This window comes from Cyrtonyx montezumae, unplaced genomic scaffold (genome assembly GCF_038088225.1).
Source record: "Cyrtonyx montezumae isolate F1298 unplaced genomic scaffold, pur_monq_1.0 scaffold_17, whole genome shotgun sequence".
Lineage (NCBI taxonomy): Eukaryota > Metazoa > Chordata > Aves > Galliformes > Odontophoridae > Cyrtonyx > Cyrtonyx montezumae.
Genome location: NW_027071903.1, coordinates 18,291,116 through 18,310,096, shown reverse-complemented (window position 1 = coordinate 18,310,096; position 18,981 = coordinate 18,291,116). Strand labels below are relative to the sequence as shown.

At 36.6% G+C, this 18,981-nt stretch overlaps 1 protein-coding gene across 1 annotated transcript in view; it reads left to right on the top strand.

Annotated features, from left to right (window-relative positions):
- The window catches only part of VPS13C (vacuolar protein sorting 13 homolog C), an 85,056-nt gene that overhangs the window by 46,673 nt on the left and 19,402 nt on the right, over positions 1-18,981 (top strand). Inside the window, exons 48-68 of the mRNA XM_065733521.1 lie at positions 787-943; positions 1,675-1,784; positions 2,801-2,970; positions 3,519-3,757; positions 4,701-4,930; positions 5,326-5,418; positions 6,206-6,571; positions 7,080-7,169; positions 7,596-7,751; positions 8,484-8,748; positions 9,324-9,484; positions 10,010-10,131; positions 10,394-10,688; positions 11,027-11,416; positions 12,393-12,497; positions 12,831-12,995; positions 13,334-13,462; positions 14,990-15,123; positions 15,254-15,380; positions 17,706-17,941; positions 18,268-18,418. Coding sequence (XP_065589593.1) covers positions 787-943; positions 1,675-1,784; positions 2,801-2,970; positions 3,519-3,757; positions 4,701-4,930; positions 5,326-5,418; positions 6,206-6,571; positions 7,080-7,169; positions 7,596-7,751; positions 8,484-8,748; positions 9,324-9,484; positions 10,010-10,131; positions 10,394-10,688; positions 11,027-11,416; positions 12,393-12,497; positions 12,831-12,995; positions 13,334-13,462; positions 14,990-15,123; positions 15,254-15,380; positions 17,706-17,941; positions 18,268-18,418 — 3,891 coding nt within the window. The remainder of the gene's footprint in view (positions 1-786; positions 944-1,674; positions 1,785-2,800; positions 2,971-3,518; positions 3,758-4,700; positions 4,931-5,325; positions 5,419-6,205; positions 6,572-7,079; positions 7,170-7,595; positions 7,752-8,483; positions 8,749-9,323; positions 9,485-10,009; positions 10,132-10,393; positions 10,689-11,026; positions 11,417-12,392; positions 12,498-12,830; positions 12,996-13,333; positions 13,463-14,989; positions 15,124-15,253; positions 15,381-17,705; positions 17,942-18,267; positions 18,419-18,981) is intronic.

Sequence of the window (18,981 nt, the reverse complement as noted above, 5' to 3'; positions counted from 1 at the left end):
TCAGTAGACTGCTAGAAACAAAATATGTCACTGACACAGAACAGTTTAAAATTAGTTACGTCTTTCCAGATAGAGCACATTTGCTCTTTCTTTATTTGTGACGGTCATAAGGATTGAAGTAGGTAAAAATACACTGGAAGGCCTCTTAATAGTAAATTAGACCTATTTTTTTCCTCTGTACTGAAGCCAGATGTAGCACTGGTGAAGCACAGAGGAATACAGTACTGGGGTAATACCATTGGAGGGGAAAAAAAAAGTAGAGGAAAATGTCGTAACGCAAAACTATTTCTATTTTCTTCCTAAATGGCTATATTTTGCCACTTTTTATTGCTTTTTTTATGACCCTGCTAAGTTATAATTGGTTTCAGATTTATTAGCTTTTTAGATGCTTATTGAATGTCAGTTCTTTAGTGAATACAATGTAAATTGTTATTCTATTGATACCTGGTTATGTTTCTTGATAGCTGAATTGTTAAGAAGCACTGATGTTTATCAACTGTCCATACCTCTCTGCAACCAAAGAACCTTTACAAGACCAATAAATGTTTAACACGTATAGTATGCTTGTTGTAACTCCTGTTCATAACAGATGATCTCTTCCTAAAATAGTGTTTATCAGATCACTTTTGTTGGGATGTTTGGCTAGGATTTTTTTGACTCACCACCATATTTGTGATGGAATCAGCATGGTGTCTGTTGTATATAATTGACCAAGGTAGGGTAGGGTTTTGTACTGAAAGGAAACAGCATCACCAAAATTGATACTGTGGGTTTGTCCCTTTACAGATAGCTCTCAGTCAAGATGATCTAACTGTTGTCATGAAAATTTTGCTTGAGAACCTTGGAGAGGCTTCTTCCCGGCCCAATAATGTGCAACAGAGCATTGAAGATAACCAGATGGTTAGAAAAGAGAAGGTTCCACATGAATCAGATACTTTTGAGGGTATGTTGAATTCTGTAACTGAATAGATTTAGGGATAGGGCTGTTGATGCATTCAAGCATCATTGGTTTGAAATACTTAATGTATGTACATAATTTGTTTTTATTAATTGTTATAAACTAGTATGTGAAAAAATATAATATATGTATAATGAAAGCGTTTGAATGCAAACTGTTCAAGTTTGAACTGAAACCAACAAACTGCCTAGAATGTATATGTTACCTCCTCAGCTATTATAATTGTGCCTTTCAGTATTTCAACTGTATTAATGTAAGCAAAATATTTCTGTAATAATGTCAATATTTTGCCAACTCTCATTATTAAATCATTTTTAAGCCAATGGTTGAAATGCTATACTATGGAAGGAATCTAAAAGAAAGAATAATGAATACTTTGTTAACAGTATCAATATTTTCTGTAGTTCTTCTTTGAAACAAATGAGGAACTGCCACAGTAAATTAATGACAACCTGCTAGAAGTTCTTAAACCACTTGGTTACAGGTGATTGGAGCAACCATTCAAGAGACCAAAATACTAGTGGGTGTATAAAGTTGCAAATTGTCACAAGTAGTCTTTTTGGCTTAGATCTTTTCTTCCTTCTGTGGCTTTCTGAGCTCGACTTAAAAAAGCAACAACAAACAAACCACAAACAAAAGCCAGGAAACTGTCCCCAAGCTACTATTCCAAAAGAACATGCAGGTATTTTCACTAACAGTCTCTCTTCTTGCTTTAGGACAAGGTGTTTCTACATCTCAGTCTTCTGCAGAATGTAATACAGTGCTTAAATTTGACTTCAATTTTGAGTCACTTTCAGTAACTCTCTACAATAGTGACATGAATCAGGTCTGTGACAAAGCTTTTTATTATACTGGTGGGGTGGGGAACTTTTGCTTCTTACATAGACAGAACCCATGTAATAGTAATACAGATAGTATTACGAATAGTAAAGCAAAGAATTTCATCTGTTGTAATGCCTGTCTTAAGGATCATATACACTGCAAACTGAAGGCTTTGAGCAGAAAATGACCTTAATTTGAAGAATGTCAGTGTTAAATTCGCACTTAAAAATTAATCAACTGACGGAAACAACCAAATGTCTCTTTTGGTCATTCAAGACTAGGTTTCAGTTGTCCAACCTATAAGATGAAATGTTAAGATTTAGGAATTGCCAGCCTCCATGATGTTTAGTGTATGACATAGTTACTAAGCAGGCCCAATGCACATGATCCATACTTCTGTCTTACACAGTTCTGAGGACAAACCATTAACAACCAACCTTTCCATGCTGAAAACAGAAGAGAAACGTGTAATGTTGCTTTGTTATAATGACTATAGCTGTTGTCCAGCTAAGAAGCTGTTTGTTAAGCCTTGGTCATAGTGAACAGGTGGTAGATATCATTTAAAGCAACTGTAATGCAGTAACTTGCTTTGTGTCTCAAGGCCTTTGTGGTTGGTTTTTTTTTTTATTAGAAGAAAAGCTTTTGTGAAAAAAAGCTGTAATGAGATTTCATTTAAATGACTTCTTTATATACTTTCAGTTTAATCCTTAGGTCCTGCTTGTAAATGTAGTTAAGGTGATGGATATGCAGGGATCCTCTGAGGTTCAGAGTCAGGTGGAGTGTCATTGCATCGTCTTTTCCAGTAGTTGTTTGAAATGCATGTGTACTACAACACCGTGTTTGTTACATTTGTTTTCAGTTTCTCATACTTATTTGTATGGTTAAAGGAATGATTGCATCAGCAGTCTGATGGCTTCTTCCCTTTGCAGATCAGAATGCACATCTAGTGACTGGCATCACAAGAAATGTACTTAATGCTTAATTCAATAGTAACTAGTTTTACTGCTTTTTATTATGTAGAAGCCCCTGCTTTCGCTGCATAATGAGAAATTACGTCTTGGTGAACTCCGACTACATCTCATGGAGTCATCTGGAAAGATATTTTCTGATGGCTCAGTGGATGTGAATGTTAAACTTAAGGCATGTACCCTGGATGATGTCAGAGAAGGAATTCAGAATGTGACAGCAAGGTAAGTATGAGCGCATCAGAAATGAAAAAAATCTATGCAATTTATGGAGAAGACTGTTCCCTAGGTCTTCATGTTTTGCTTCAGATGGCACTGATAAAATGTAGTAGGGCTGTCAGTCTTGCTACGTGCTAAAGCACTTAATGACGTGGTTTTAATAATGTTAAACGGTTATGTCCTGTTATATGTTGATTTTCCAGAACATCCAAAAAGAAAAATAACTATGAGGCTAGAGTATTACAGTGAACTATGTAGAACAACTGAGTAGAGTATACCCAGTCTCAGCTAGAGAGAGTCCTGTGTCCAGAAACTTAGTCTGATTGCTAAATGGTACTTACATAGTTCCCAAACTGTACAACAGATTGTAGATTCAAATTGCTTATTTTAGAGGGAAGTCTGTATCATTTTTCTGTAGACAACACAGATTGTCATTTAAAATAAAATCATAAAACACACAAAGGGAGGAAAGGATGTTCTACTTATGCACGTTAGTTTTTCTGTATTAATGTGTTATGATAGAAGAAATAACTCACTTTAAACTTGTTTTCCAGAATGATAGACAAGAAAGATGACACAAATGACAGTTCTATGATAGATATGAGGTACAAACAGGATAAAAATGGAACCGAAGTTGTTGCTATCCTTGACAAGCTGTATGTGTGTGCCAGTATGGAGTTTTTGTTGACAGTAGCAGATTTTTTCATCAATTCCATGCCAACATCCTCAACAGAAGGATCAACACAACGCCATTTGAAGAATGCTACTTCTGGTAAATCAAAGCCAGAAACAGGTCTGTAAAAGTGACTTTTTTTTCCCCCCATCATATTTACAGGCTTCATAATGAAATTAAATTGTCCATAAGTGCTTGGGCACAACATATGAAGTGGCCACTGAAGCCATAGATTACTGTGAACAGTAGTAGATGCAAAAGTGCTGTGTCAAGTAATGGAGTGCTCTTCAGCTGAACTAAATATTAAAATTCACTCCTGTGAAATAGTGATTTTTCTCTTCTATTTCTGCTAAGAAAGCATCCATAGAGTTAGATGGATTGTGTGGATAGTAGTAAAAAGACACAACTTGCTCTTCAGATATGAGTGGCAATGGGTACTTTACCCATCTGCAAGCTGAGAATTTTGAAACTATGTCCTGTTGTTTCCAAGCCTGGTAACTATGTTATTTCAAAGTGTTGATAAACTTTTGGAGATGCCAACTTTTCTCTTTTTTTGTTAAATACTGAAGTTACGGTATGATGAAAAAAAGGTAAGAGACTGTCTTTGAGTTTGGTTTTGTTTATTTTGAGGGATTGTCAGTCTTGCTTGGCTTGTGTTCAGACCTAGTCATTGAACCCAATGTAGTCTGTCCTGTTCCCAGCAGTCCACCTTTTTCTTCTGGGGATCTTGGCAGAGTGGTAGGAGTGAACTTCGTTTTGCATTGCATCAAGAAAGAGTGATTTTTCAGCTTGGCTTTATAGAGCCAATGCTTAGACTGACAAGCATATTGACACAGTTTGTTCAGGACAAAATGCCTCACCAATTTCCTGAATTCTGGATGCTGTATTTTTTTGACGTTTAGTGAAATACTGCAGTGTTCCTGTAAAAGATGTATACATTTTACAAATTTATCTTTTACCTCTAAAAGCTTTGCAACAATTTGTATGTGTAGTTTAGGTATTACGTATATAATAATGCTTTTAAGCCTTTTATATTCAAGGATGGTTTTACTCGTTTTCACAGAAATACCTATATGGCCAAATATGAAAGTAAAAGCTGTGGTCATGGATCCAGAAATTGTGTTTGTTGCTAATTTGACCAGTGCTGATGCCCCTGCCTTAAAGGTTTCCTTCCAATGTGACTTTTCTCTGACATCGGGAAAGCTTGCACAAAGGATGACTGCTCAAGTGAAGGACTTCAAAGTATTGGCATGTGCTTTTCTCAGAGAAAAACAAGACAAGAGTGTAACTAAGGTATGAAAACTTGATTTCTGTCATGAAAAAAGTAGCAAGAACTCTTGGTGGTCATATTGAACTGGAGAGGTGACCTGTGTAGTTCATTTTGCATGTGGTATCTTTGCTTATGTATTTAGTGTTAAGGATTTTCAGGGCTTATGGTCCACTTGCATGTTTGGTTTCTGATTTTGTGTGTATTTTTAATCTGTATCTAATTCATTGTGTTCTGACCAGTACAAAAGAGCTCTAGTTCAAATTTGAAAGCTGAAATGAAGCACAGTAATATAGAAAGAGTGCTGTTCCTCTAGCACTAGTTATTTATGTGATCAGCAGCCCTTTGGCAAAAGTATAAGTTTTTTAAAAGGCTAGAATCCAGGAGGTACCTTACTGATCAAATTACTTTTTTCACTCAGGTGTTACAACCGTGTTCTTTGGTCATGGAAAATATGATGCATGTTTCAGGGTTGCAGACTGTGGTTGTGACAGTAGAAGAGCTTACCATAAGGGTAAGTTGGATAATTAAAGCTGTCTTTGGAAGGAAGGTATTTCTGTTTTTCAGAGCTGCTCTGTGTTGGACAAATTCTTACTTGTCTGTTGTCTTGCCTGTTTTTTGGCAATGCAGAGCAAACTTAAATATTTGATACTAGGATTTCTCCTATTAGTTTCTTCCTGTTTTGCAAAACAACCTTTTCCTTTCCACCTCTACTGATTTTTCTCTTCAGAGAGACTTATAAACAAGAGTGTGCATGGAAGTGCATATTAACTTAAGGCTCTTAATGTGATTTCTAGAATGGTATATTATGTCAATTACTGTGTTATTAGTAGATGAATTGAGTGTATTTATAGTAAAGGTCTTTCTGAATATAATTTGCAAATTCTCCTATAAATGTATTTACAAATTATCATTTGTGTTCTGAAAAAATGGTCGTAAATGAAATCTGAAATTGGAAACAAAAGTACATTGGGCTTAGGCATTTTGATGGAGGTACCCTACTGTTAGCATTGTATGTAAGCATGCTGACATGTTCTTTTGAACACCTGAAGTTCTCACCAATTATTCTTGAAAATATTATTCTTGAGCATGTGGTATTCTGAGGGAGGAACTAGAAAAAGTGGGAAAACCGGGGCTCCACAAATAGTTTATTTTTGTTTGTAATTGCATAACTTAGAAGTGTCATCTATGCTGTGTACCTATATCAAGGGCTGAGGAGTTGCTTGTCTTTTCCATCTATCATGTGTTTTAATTGCTTGTCAATTTTAAAAAGTGATACTTTTTTGTTTGCTTGTTTTAAGATCTCGCCAATAATTCTGAATGCTGTGGTGACCATTATGGCTGCCATAAAACCAAAAGCAGCAGAGGAGGATTCTAAAGGAGGAGCTGAAGTTCCTGAAAATCTGTGGCAAGTGAAGCCTATAGACCAGTGCAATGCTTGGTTTCTTGGTGTTGATGTAGCAACAGAAGCAACAGAAACATTTAAGGACCGCGAACATGCTGTGAAACAAGAAAAGTTTGACATTGTGGTGAAATCTGTTCAGATCACCTTGGAGTGTGGTCTGGGACATCGTACTGTCCCTTTATTGTTAGTAGAATCTTTATTTTCAGGTGTCCTTAAGAACTGGTCCTCCCTGATGGAAGTCTCTGCTGATATGTCACTGGAGGTTGGTACCATCAAATTATTTGCTGTTTATGATTTATGCTGTAATGCTCTGATGATTCCCAGAAGTCAAGCAACTGTGACTTAGCATAGTATGTGTACAGACTTTATGCACATAAAGCACTGTTGTACATGGAATCAATAGGAGATTCTAATGACAGTTATGAGTGTGGAATGATCTAGTCCTCACTGAAGTACTTGCGTTGTTGAAGTTTCTCATCCCAAAATTACTCTCATAGACACTGTAGGAGTGGACAGAGAAAGCTTTAGATGTATAAGAGTTATCTATGGTACTAGTAGACTGTCGAGCATGCTTAGGAAAATGTATGATATATTTCACTTGCACTGATTTTTTTTGAAGCTGTTAAAAATTAACGCTGGAGCTCTGAAATGTGAATCTAAGATTGAATAGGAGTTTTTGCTTTTTGTTAATGTGATAGTGTATTAATTGCTGTAGGAAGGAGCTTAGTTTGGTTTTTATATGCCCTATTTAATTTTGGTTCTTTCTTTAGATTCATTATTACAATGAAACTTATGCAGTATGGGAACCTCTAATTGAAAGACTTGAAGGAGGAAAGAAGCAATGGAGTTTAAAGCTCGAAGTATGTAAACGTAGTAGAAACTATAAATACTGGGTTTGAGTAGACAGCTGTTTTTTAATAACTTTATATAATACGTTAATCATTTTATAGAATGTTGACCTTTCAGATGCTGTTGCCTTGAGGGAGCTGTGGAACTTCCCAAGGAAGCATTCTGTCTGTCGACATCAGGAAGTTGTTCTGAATGAATTTATTTGTCCAGTGCACAGGCAAAATGTAGCACGTAACCACACATGCAGTTAGGGAGTTAAATAACTTGCTTGCCATCAGAATTGGTATAAAACTTCTGTGTTACTGATAAGTTTGTCTGAGATGTATCACAGATTTACAGGGTAAAGTCAATATTCCTTTGCTTGGAAAAAGTTTCAAGCGTTGTGTATGCTTTTTCCAGTTGTAACGTGAGAGGAAATAGTGAATTTTTTGTTGCAGATGAAGACTAACCCTGTCCAAGAAAGAAGTTTGATTCCTGGAGATGATTTCCTTGTTTTTCCTGAACCACAAACTGCAGTTAACATCTCTTCAAAGGATACAATGAATATAACGATATCCAAATGTTGTCTTGCTGTATTCAGCAATTTAGCCAAGGTAAGCATTAAATAATTTGGCTCTGTAGAGAGTTTAGACTTGTGAAGAACTCTGTGCTGCTAGTCACAAGCTAGTCATTGTTCTACAGCCTTGACAAATGTTAGTGAGCAGGGATGAAGAGTTTTACTCTGATAGGCCTTAAGGATTAACAACAGAGTAGTGCTACTTTTGAAGAAGGCAGTTTCTGTATTAGAGGAGCAGATGTGCTTGTGTTGGACTGAAGGAAGGAAGATGAAGGGAAGTCAATTTCTCTTAATATGTAAGAAAATGGACTGTAGGGAAGCACTTGCATTAATTAGAGGGTTTTATTTCTGTTTGGCCTGCGTCTTTTCTATAAGGCTGTTCCATAGTAGAAATCAAGCCATCTGTACACAAGTACCATGCGTCCATTTTTTTTTTAACTTCCAAATGAACAACAGTCTATAAGTTAATATTTGCTTATACTATGGGTCTGCACTGAAGATCAGCTAATATGGAGTGTGTGTAATAAAAGAGATGCTTGTAACCCTAAGTTGTGGTTAAGTACAAAGTATGGTGATGTGTTTGTGACTTCTGTGTCGTGTCCCTGCTCTTTGTTTTCTTATAAAGCCTGCCAACATCAAAAATCCCTATGAGGAGCATGTATAATTATTGTGGCATCAACACATGCCGTAGAATCTTATGGAAGTTCTCTATTTCAGGAATTATTAATTAGAATTAGTTAATAATCACTATGAATGTTCTTAATTGCAGGCATTTTCAGAAGGGACTGCATCTACATTTGACTATTCCTTTAAAGATACAGCTCCTTTCATTGTGAAAAATGCCCTTGGTATTCCTCTCCAAGTGTTTCCTAGCTCCAGTTTTCGAATTGTTAATTCAGCTGAAAAAGAAAACGTGCACTGTGTAGGAAGTGGTCAGAACATGGAACTGGAATACTCTGTTTTTGAAGCTCCTCAGCACAGAAAGCTGTCTGCGTTGTACCGACAGGAGAGCTCCACCTTCTCTTTAAATTTAGGTATTATGCTTGGGAACACTGTATGGTGTAATATGTTGAGAATGGGAAAATGGGTGTCTCAATATGGTTAAATTCAGGTAAAGTTCACTGTGTTAAAACTATTTTTGAGTACTGATGGCAGTCAAAAAATGAGAAGAAATATCCAAGCAACCACAAAGCACAGAGTTGGCGTGATTAAAAAGTTAGGAATTCTATTTGTTTTTTTAAGAGTGAGAAGTGCACTTTTCCTCTTAGCCCTTTGGATAAAATAGGTGTTTTAGTACTGTCATTGATAAACTGTCTTACAGATCTCTTAGACTTAACTCCCTCAAAAAATACTTTTGTATATGCTTTGGAGTATTTATTATACAAATTATAATGTGAAGTTAAAAAAAAGTTAAGATCTTAAAGGGTGTTCTGCCTTAAAGCTTGAGTTTTCCTTAGTGCTTAAATACCACTTCAGGTTGTTTTTTGCTAGAGGGCAACTCTGATACTCATTATTGAGTCCAGAGAAATTTGGGTATTGTTCCATTCTTTAAAATTCTAATACGTTTTATGTTTTGCATAAATAACACTTGTGTATTTTTATGGATTAGAACTGGAAGGATACAAAGGAGTGGTAAACGTTCCCATTGTGAAACCAGGTCGACGACTGTACAACATAAAAAGCCTTCTTGATGGTCATTCAGACTCTGTCATTGTACAGATTGATGCTACAGAAGGAAATAAGGTTATTACTGTACGATCTCCTCTACAGGTAAAGAAAAACAAAACCTGAAAGAAATGTTCTTCTGAATAATTTTGCTTGTTATTCTTCAGGGATGTTTGGTTTGGTTTTGTATTTCTTTTTAAATAAAGTGGTTCCCAAAAAGCTAGCGACAAATTAATGAATTTGCTGTATTTATTTTTTTCTCTATATTTTCTTAGACAAATAAAAAAAGCTATTTATTTTATTTGGCTTTCTACTATTCTTCATTACCTACCTGTGCAACCTGGTCTAAGGAACCCACTTTGGCAGAGGGGTTGGACTTGGTAATCACCCTTCCAACGCTTACAACTCTGTGGTTCTGAACTTTGAGATTGTTTGTGTACCTTTTATGTGAATTGACACTTTAAACATGTTTAGCAGTTCCTGGAATTTGAAAGTTGATGTAGTCTTCTCATATAGTCATATATTGTTCTCTTTCTGAAGTGTGTTTCTTACTAAGAAATTCTTCCTAATTTTTCTGTCAGTATTTTTTTTCAAAACAAATGTAATGAAAATTTTGTCTTTTGATCCTAGATTAAGAACCACTTCTCCATCCCATTTGTAATCTATAAACTAACCAAGGACTCCAGATCACTGGAGCCAATTGGCATATCCAAGCCTGAAGAGGAATTTCACGTTCCTTTGCATTCATACAGGTACATTTTGTTTTGTTTTTTCTGTTCTATAGGGCTGTTCTTTGCAAGACCTATAAACAAGGACAGCATTACTGTTGAAGCTTAAATTTGCAGCTCTTCCTGGTTGGGCAAGAAGGAGGAAAAAAGAAAAAGCTGTTTTTATTAAGTAATTACACAGTGTGCTGCAAGAGCCCTCCAGAATGTTAGCAATTACTTGGAACTGGTTGATGTTAGCTGGCAGTGCACAGATATCTTGCGTATCATTTCTGTTGTCTTTCTGTAGGTGTCATCTATATGTTCAACCAGCGGGAATGTTAGAGGGTCGATTTAGAAAGTCCACAACTAACATTGTCTGGAGAGAAGAGCTACATAGGAGCAATGAAGTAAAGTGCTTGTTACAGTGCCCAGCCACCGAGACAAATTTCTTGCCTCTAATAGTCAGCACAACAGCAGTACCTGATCAATTGAACTACATTTCAGCGTGTGGCAAGGACTGGGATCCTGCCTACATTATCCACCTTCACCCTACACTAACTGTGAGGAATCTTCTTCCATACTCCTTGAGGTATTTACTGGAGGTAGGTGCAAAGTAATTCAGAGTTGTTGCGCTTCATAGCATGATAGTAAAATGTTTGAAGTCATAGAGGAGGGGGGGAACTGGGTCAGGAGATACAATGGAATTGGTTTGTCATCTTGAAATCTTGAATTGTTTAGTCCTTACTGTCCTGCAAATAAAGTGCAGTTAACCTTGGATTATTTGTGGGATCAGGCTCAAATAAAAGCAATTGGATGTTGTGATATATGGTGCTGAAATACATAAAAAGTGAGCATCCTGAAAGGGAAGAATAAAATGCTGTGTTCTGAATGAATTTTTTGACTTATCAGCTTGATTTGCCTCCTCGTTATTTTATTGCAGGGAGCAGCAGAAGCTCGTGAATTGCTGGAAGGAAGTGCTGCAGATGTTTTTCATTCCAGAATCAATGGAGAAATAATGGAGCTTGTTCTGATAAAATATCAAGGCAAAAACTGGAATGGCCATCTTAAAATTCACGAAGGGATGCCTGAATTTTTTTCAGTATGTTTTACATCCCATTCTGCAGTAGTGATGACAGTGGACTTGTACATACATACCCAGCGAATTGGAAGCCGTATCGTCTTGTCTGTCTTCAGTCCATACTGGATAATCAACAAAACTTCTCGTGTTCTTCAGTATAGAGCTGAAGACATTCACGTGAAGCATCCGGCTGATTACAGAGATATTGTTTTGTTCTCCTTTAAGAAGAAAAATATTTTTAGTAAGAACAAGGTATGCTCACTTTTAGGTGGAGGTGGTACTTCGAAATCTTGCTCTTAAGAAGAAGAGCAACCTGTATTGCTTATCTACTTACTCTCTTCATCCCAAACCACATACAACTTCAGGAGAATGTATGTTGGTTTGTTTTTTTTTTTTGTTGTTTTGGTAGTATTTAAATCCACATTTAAATCTAGAGATTTAGTTTTTACTTTCTCATTAATTACTTAGAGGTAATAACAACTTAGAGTCTTAAGTCCACTTAGAGGACTAACAACACTTCATTAGATGACTAAGTAAATAGAATAGACTTACTGTCTGCATCCTTTCCCAGCCCTTTCCTGATCTTGTGCTGCATCCAGTCAGCTAACTTCAATCTAGGTGAAAAGTTTGGTGGTACAGAGTAGGTAGTGGACTTTGTAGTCCCAGCTTACCTCCCAGAAATCTTCCCTCACGGAGGAGGTGGAGGATGTAAGTTGGAAGTGAATATTCCCTTGGAGGTATGTTCCACTGAATAATGGAAGCAGAAAGTTGTCTTAATTACTTTTACCACTTAACATGCACAGTGTAAATATTCTGTCCAGTGTTAAATGTTCATACTTTGTTTTGACAGGGTATTTGCATGGTCAAATGAAGAGTACTGTAGTGCTAGATGGTTTGGGTTTTTTTTTTTTTTGGGTGACCTGTCTTTCCTTCTTAATGTTTTTTCCAAGTGGTTGAAGTAGTTGGAGCAAGTGTTATTCTATTCCATTCACCTCCCCCTTCAGATTTGTAAAGCACCACAAGATTCCTTTTTTTTTCCCTGCTTGCATGTGCTCTCATTAATGAATAATGATACTAAGAACTTAAGCTTATTTTAATTTATTGAAGGATTTAAAAGCACTTAAATATTTTTGATACTGTTCCATGTGATGTAGTAGCACTCCATAATGCATGAACTTTAAAATTAATTTGTTGAAATGCTTTCCATGGTGTCCTTTTTTGTGTGTAGATCCAGTTATGTATTTCAACGAGCACTTGGTCCAGTAGCTTTTCCCTTGATACTGTAGGAAGCTACGGATGTGTCAGGTGTTCAGCCAACAGCATGGAGTATCTGGTAAGAAAGTCCTTCTGTGTTCTAAGTGTCTCTTTGGGCACTTGTTTTTCTTCGTTTTGAGGCTTTTGTTTCACTACTTTTAAATCAAACATCAAGATATAGAAGGATTTTTTTTAATTTTCAAGTCCTTATGAAAATATGTTATTGAACTTTTAATATTAAAGGCACAAGAGTTGATTTTGAAAACTCCAAGTTGTTGGGGTTGTTTAGAGCCTGACTTAGCATATTCATCTAAATTACCTCCATAGCTATGCAGAATAATTTAAAAAAAAAACCACAAAGCTACCCAAGGCTCCTGCTAAATTGATTGAACTAGTTTTCCTTGTTCAACAGGTTGGAGTTAGTATCAAAATGAGCAGTTTTAACCTTACGAGGATAGTTACCTTCACTCCATTCTACACGATAGCAAACAAATCTTCTCTGGAGCTAGAAGTTGGTGAAATTGGTCCTAATGGCTCTTTTCCAACTAACAAATGGAATTATATCTCAACTTCAGAGGTAATATTTTATTTCGCATCCTTTGGATGTTACATAGACAAGTAACAGGTCTTCAGCTGTCGCCTAAGAGAATAATATTTCTGTAAATGCTGTCTGCTCTTCTGCTGTGATATATTCACATATCTCAGGTCATTGTGAGCAGCAGAAGCAGCATATATTGGGTAAATTAAACGGGTCTTTGAATTTAGATAACTTACTAATTGAATGCAGTATGTTTATCACTAGAGACTGTGGTAAGAACCTAAGGCAAACATGTTTGTGACACAAGACTACTTACTCCTGTCTTACTGTATTGTACATACATGAACTGTAAGTCATGCATATTTCTTGTTTCACAGTGTCTTCCATTCTGGCCTGAAAACTCATCTGGTGAACTTTGTGTAAGAGTAGTTGGCTTTGAAAGTGCATCCAAGCCATTCCTATTTAAAGTCCCAGATAATGGCACTCTGCTGAGGCTGGAAGAATTGGTGAGACTATGACTCTTTGTGGTCCATGCTTAATACTTTTAGTTTTGCATTATTGAACTTAATGCAGTGTGACTCTTGGAGATAATTGAGATGGAAGTCTTGTATTTTAAGGTCTTGGTGCATCACACTTCAGTTCTATTTCATAAAAAAGATTGTGAATCTTATTGGTAACATTCTCAGTGTTTTCATGGCTGTTGGAAGCAAAGTGATTTGGTTTTGATGATCTCACAGGAAGGTCAACAGCTCTACTGCTATTAAATTTAAAATGTTTATTAACACTTAAAACATTCCTTTGCAGAGCGTATTTCTTTAGATGGCTTTATTTTGTTTTAATTTCATTTTAAGGTATCTGTCCTAGAATATGTTTCCCACGTTTTCTCATTGAGAAAAGAAGAGCTCATGGATAAACTTAAGATTTCACTAATTCAATCATAATTATTTAAGATTTTAGCTTCTCCTACTTGTTAGAGTGCATTCATGTAAATGTTGCATGTTCAGAAAAATCTTTGGAGATAACTCTATCATAATAAGGTGAATTACAATTGAATGTGAAGATAATCTATTTCCAGGTTTGCTGAAGCAGCTGGGAAAAGTGTTTTCAGAGCAAGTGGAAATCAGTTACACAATTTTAAGTGTGCCATTTTATGTACTATTCTAAGACAGTAGATAGCTCAGATTTGCAAGACAGTCTTCTCTAGATCTATATATAGTGAGGTTTTATACTACCTCAGAGTGGTACATGTCATTTCTTGTGTGCCTCTGTGAACTGGAGAATTCATAAGATTCTTTTTCAAAGGCAGATGTGTTCCTTTTCACAGCTACCCTTAATCCAGCCTAACAGCATAGTGAAGAAGTTCATTTATCTTGGTAGACAAGCATTTGAGGAGGCTATCCAAATGGATTTTACAAGAGGGAAAGCATGAGGTAGCTCCCTTCTGTAAGCAAATGAGAAATAACTGAGCTGTACACGTTTCAGATGTGTCATTGTACTGCAAATACTCTGGAGGAAAGCAGGATATTGAAAGCCATTCAGAGAGATTGTGTGATTTTTTTTTTATTTTTTTATTTTTTTTTAGGGACATATTCAATAGAAACGTTCTGGTCAGTGATCTGCTACTGAGTCTATTATCACTTAATTTATCACACCTTTTAAAAACTGTGGTGCAGTTATCTAGACTACTGTCTTTCAGTTTTGTAAAATTTATACAAGGAAATGTCTGCCTGTTGGTTTTACTGAGTGTAGCCAAATAAAGTAATTTAAAAAACGATACATCTGATTTGAAAAGCCATTTTTCTTACGTTAGGAATACAGATTTTAAGTTAAACCTACAGTTATTTTGTGAGTGCTACTGATGTCTTAAGCCACAATGTGTGTTTGATGTTACCATTACTAGGTAATATGGAATAAGTTTTGGTTTTTTGTTTGTAAGAGACCCATGGAAGACTGATAGAAAATTAATAGTTTAGCCTCTTCTACCTTGAGTTTATGCATAGAGCAAATATTGAACTTTCTCTCTTTCACTCCAGACAGGTGGCTTATTGGTAGATGTGAATGTATCAGAGCACTCTACTCTTATAAGTTTCTCAGATTACCATGAAGGAGCTGCTCCAGCTCTTATTGTTAACCATACTTCATGGGACTCCCTCAGGTATAAACAAAGGTACGTGAAAGAAACAGTTCACTGATAATTATATAAAGAATGGTATCCTTTGAGAAGTGATAATTCTCTTTTACCATTGTGGTAAACAGTTCAATAAAAAATAAGGCATAATTTTTGTTTTAAACTGCAGTGGATTACGGAAGGAAATGGAGTTGAAACCAAAGCAAGTATGCCTGTTTGCATGGACAGATCCAACTAAGACAAGAAAATTGGCTTGGAGCTACTCAAAAAGTTTTGGTGAACATGATCTACTGAAGGTAAATCTCAGAAGGGGAGAAGTGAATGCCATACCAGACTAGTCTATAATAATCCTTAAATTTTCAGAGAAACTTTCTTCAGTGACTTGGCATCTCAGTCTTGTCCTGCAACAAATGTTTTATCCTATTCTCAATTAAGCATGTTTTTAGGTATTTAGATTAATAGAGGATTTCATACAGTTTCCAAGCTGTGTTTTCACTATATCTTCTTCAAATATTAAAGAAGAATAGTGAAGAGCTTAGGCTGTAGAAATATCCATAGAATACAAAGGACAACATAGATCACTGTTAGCAGTGCTGCATTTGGCTTAAAAATCTCACTAAAGCTGTAAGAAAAAACTCTGTGGTTGGCTTCCTTATGAGAAATGCGTGACTGGAATAGAAAACCAGTTTGTTCTGTAAGAGGTATTTGTAGTGTTTCCAACTCACACAGTGTTAATATATTAAGTGGGTACAAAGGAAAATGATGTTGGGTCAGATTTCCTACATTTATTTTAAAATGGTTTTAGTCTGCATGAAGATAAATTTCCTTGGTATTTCATTTACTTTTGAGAGAGGGATTCATATAATTCTAGAATGGCCTGGGTTGAAAAGGCCTCAAAGATCATCTACTTTCAACCCCCCTGCCATAGGCAGGATCTCCAGTCACTAGAGCAGGCTGCCCAGAGCCACATCCAGCCTTGCCTTGAATGCCTCTGGGGACGTGGCATCCACAACCTCTCTTCTGGGCAACCTGTTCCAGTGCATCACCATCCTCTGAGCAGAAAAACTTCCTCCTGACATGTAACCTAAATCTTCCCTGTCTTAGTTTAAAACCCTTGTCCTGTCGCTATCACCCCATGTAAACAGTCGTTCCTCCTCCTGTTGATACGCTCCCTTCAAGCCCTGGGAAGCCACGTTGCAGTCTCCCTGGAGCCTTCTCTTCTCCAAGCTAAACAAGCACAGTTCCTTCAGCTTTTCATCATAGGAGAGGTACTCCAGCCCTCTCATGGTGAGAGACTATGTCAAAGTAGTTGCAGAAGTCCAGGTAGATGACGTGCATCACCATTCCCCTGTCCACCGATGCTGTCACTCCATCAGAGTAGACCACAAGATTGGTCAGGCAAGATCTGCCCTTGGTGAAGTCGTGCTGGCTGTCTCAGATTACCTTTTCATCTCATGTGTGCCTTAACATGGTAACCAGGAGGATCTGCTTCATGATCTTCCCAGGCACAGATGTGAGGTTCACCAACCTGTAGTTCCATAGGTCATCCTTTCTCACTTTCTTAAAAATTGGAGTAATATTTCCCTTTTTCTAGTCATGATTTTTCAAATATGATGGAGAATGGGTCAGCAACCACGCCAGCCATCTCTTCCAGAACCCTGGGATGCTTATCATCTGACCCCATGAACTTATATAAAGTTTCATGAGGATGCCTCAGACTTGTTCCACTGTAACAGTGGAACATAATCAACTCCTCTCACCCACACATAGAGGTTGAGGGTCCTGGCAGGCACAGGGAGCCTGACCACCAGTGAAGACTGAGGCAGTGCACTGTTGTGCAACTCAGCTTTTTCCGCGCCTGAGGAAGCCACTTCTCTGTCCTCCTATCTTTTCCTGCCTGCATACTTACGGAACCCATTCTTGTTATTTTTCACATCCCTTACTGAGTTCAGCCTCATCTGTGCCTTGGCTTTCCTGATCCTTATTGCTACGCATGTGGACAACGTCCCTTTATTCTTCCCAGGCTGCACAGTCCTGCTTCTACTTCCTGTACGTTTCTCTCCCTCAGTTTAAGCTTCAGGTCCTTGCTTAGCCATGCTGGTTACCCACATCCTTTGATAGTACTCTTCTCTTTGGGAGATTTGTTTTTTTTTTTTTTTTTTCAACTATCTCTTTTGTGCCTCACAAATGAGAAATCACTGCATTTGAAGTTTTGAACTCTTTTAATTGTGGTCCATCTTTACTGCTTTGTGCCGTGCGGTTTAATACATTCTACTCTCATAACATAGGGTTCCAAGTTGCTTCTTTTGCTGTGAATGGCTTTGCTTCCTAATCATTGCCAAGGTTGTTCTCACTGGCTGCTATTGCTGGAGTGCCTACACTTCAAAAGCACTTAGAAATAAGCAAAAAAAAAAAGGGAAAAAAAACCCAGCTTGCTTCTTTGCAGTGTTTGAGATACAACATGCTGCTAAATCAATATGATGTATTAAACTGAATCAACAACTGAAAATTATTTTAGCTCTGGTTTATTTGTGTGCCAGTAAATTTGTTTATATATGTATAGCAGTATTGTGGATTTACTCCTGTAATATACTAATTATATAATGTTTTTTCCAATACAGGATGAATGTGGCCAATTTCCATACAATGCAAATACTCAGATACATTGGGTTTCTTTCCTGGATGGTCGCCAACGGGTGCTGCTTTTCACTGATGATGTTGCATTGGTTTCCAAAGCATTACAAGCTGAAGAACTAGAACAACCTGATCAAGAAATAAACTTGTCAATTCACAGTCTTGGACTTTCTCTTGTCAACAATGAAAATAAAAAAGAAATCTCTTACATAGGAATTACTAGGTAATGCACGTAGAGGCCTAAATATTTCCATGAGTACTCAAAAATGGATAGTATATAGTAATTTTAGCATAGGTTGAATTGACAGGAAAGTGTTGCCCATGTGATTTATATGAGTGAAGCCTTTTAAGCAAAATTAAGTTCTGCCTTTTTTCCTGGGGTGCAATTTATTTAAATAGGTTATGGTTGCTTTTTTTCTTAGCTTCTATAATGAAGCAAATAGTAGTTCATTCAGGCCTTAAAAACGAGGGTAGCATCTTTTAATGTGGCTGGTGTGCACAAGAAAGGCTTAAGCATTTTTAAATTGTTAACGTTGTTATGTCTTGCAGTTCTGGTGTTGTTTGGGAGCAGAAACGGAAGCACAAATGGAAGCCATTTAGTCAAAAACAAATAAACCTCTTGGAACAAGCCTATCAAAAATATCTTTGTAAGAGTGCTTTCCAAGGTCCAGGTTGGCATAAACTAGACAACAGTACAGAGGTATGGTGTGTGTTGCAGCGTTTAAAGGGCTGTAGAACCTGAACTACAGTGAAAATAGACTTACATTTTGCTAAGTATTTTAACTAGTCATCTATCTTTAAACTCAATATGAAAAGCAGGCTTTATATTGAAATATTTTCATGTTCTTAAAGTAAAATGTATTGTTCTGATGTAATATTGAGACTATTAGTGTGTTTCCTGTATGCTTAGTAATAAACAAGAGATTACCTATCAGGATTGGGGTAGAAGCACCAACTGGGAAATGAGATAAGCTGCATGTAAACATCCTTACTTATTCCAGCATATGATGAATAATTGTTGAGCTAACACAGATGTTTTTGATTTGAACAACTGAAGTTGCATGTAATGTGCTTGTCAAAATAACTGAGTTTCTTTCCTTTCCATGCAAATACTTTGAGTTATTTCAGTAATAATGAATCATGAAGTAACTAATAGTGCAGGTGTTATGAACTAGTCTGTTTATTGGTGTTATAAAATGCTATTTATCCTCAAAGTTAATTAAATAATGCATTTTTTCTGTTTTTTTTTTTTTTTTATTATTA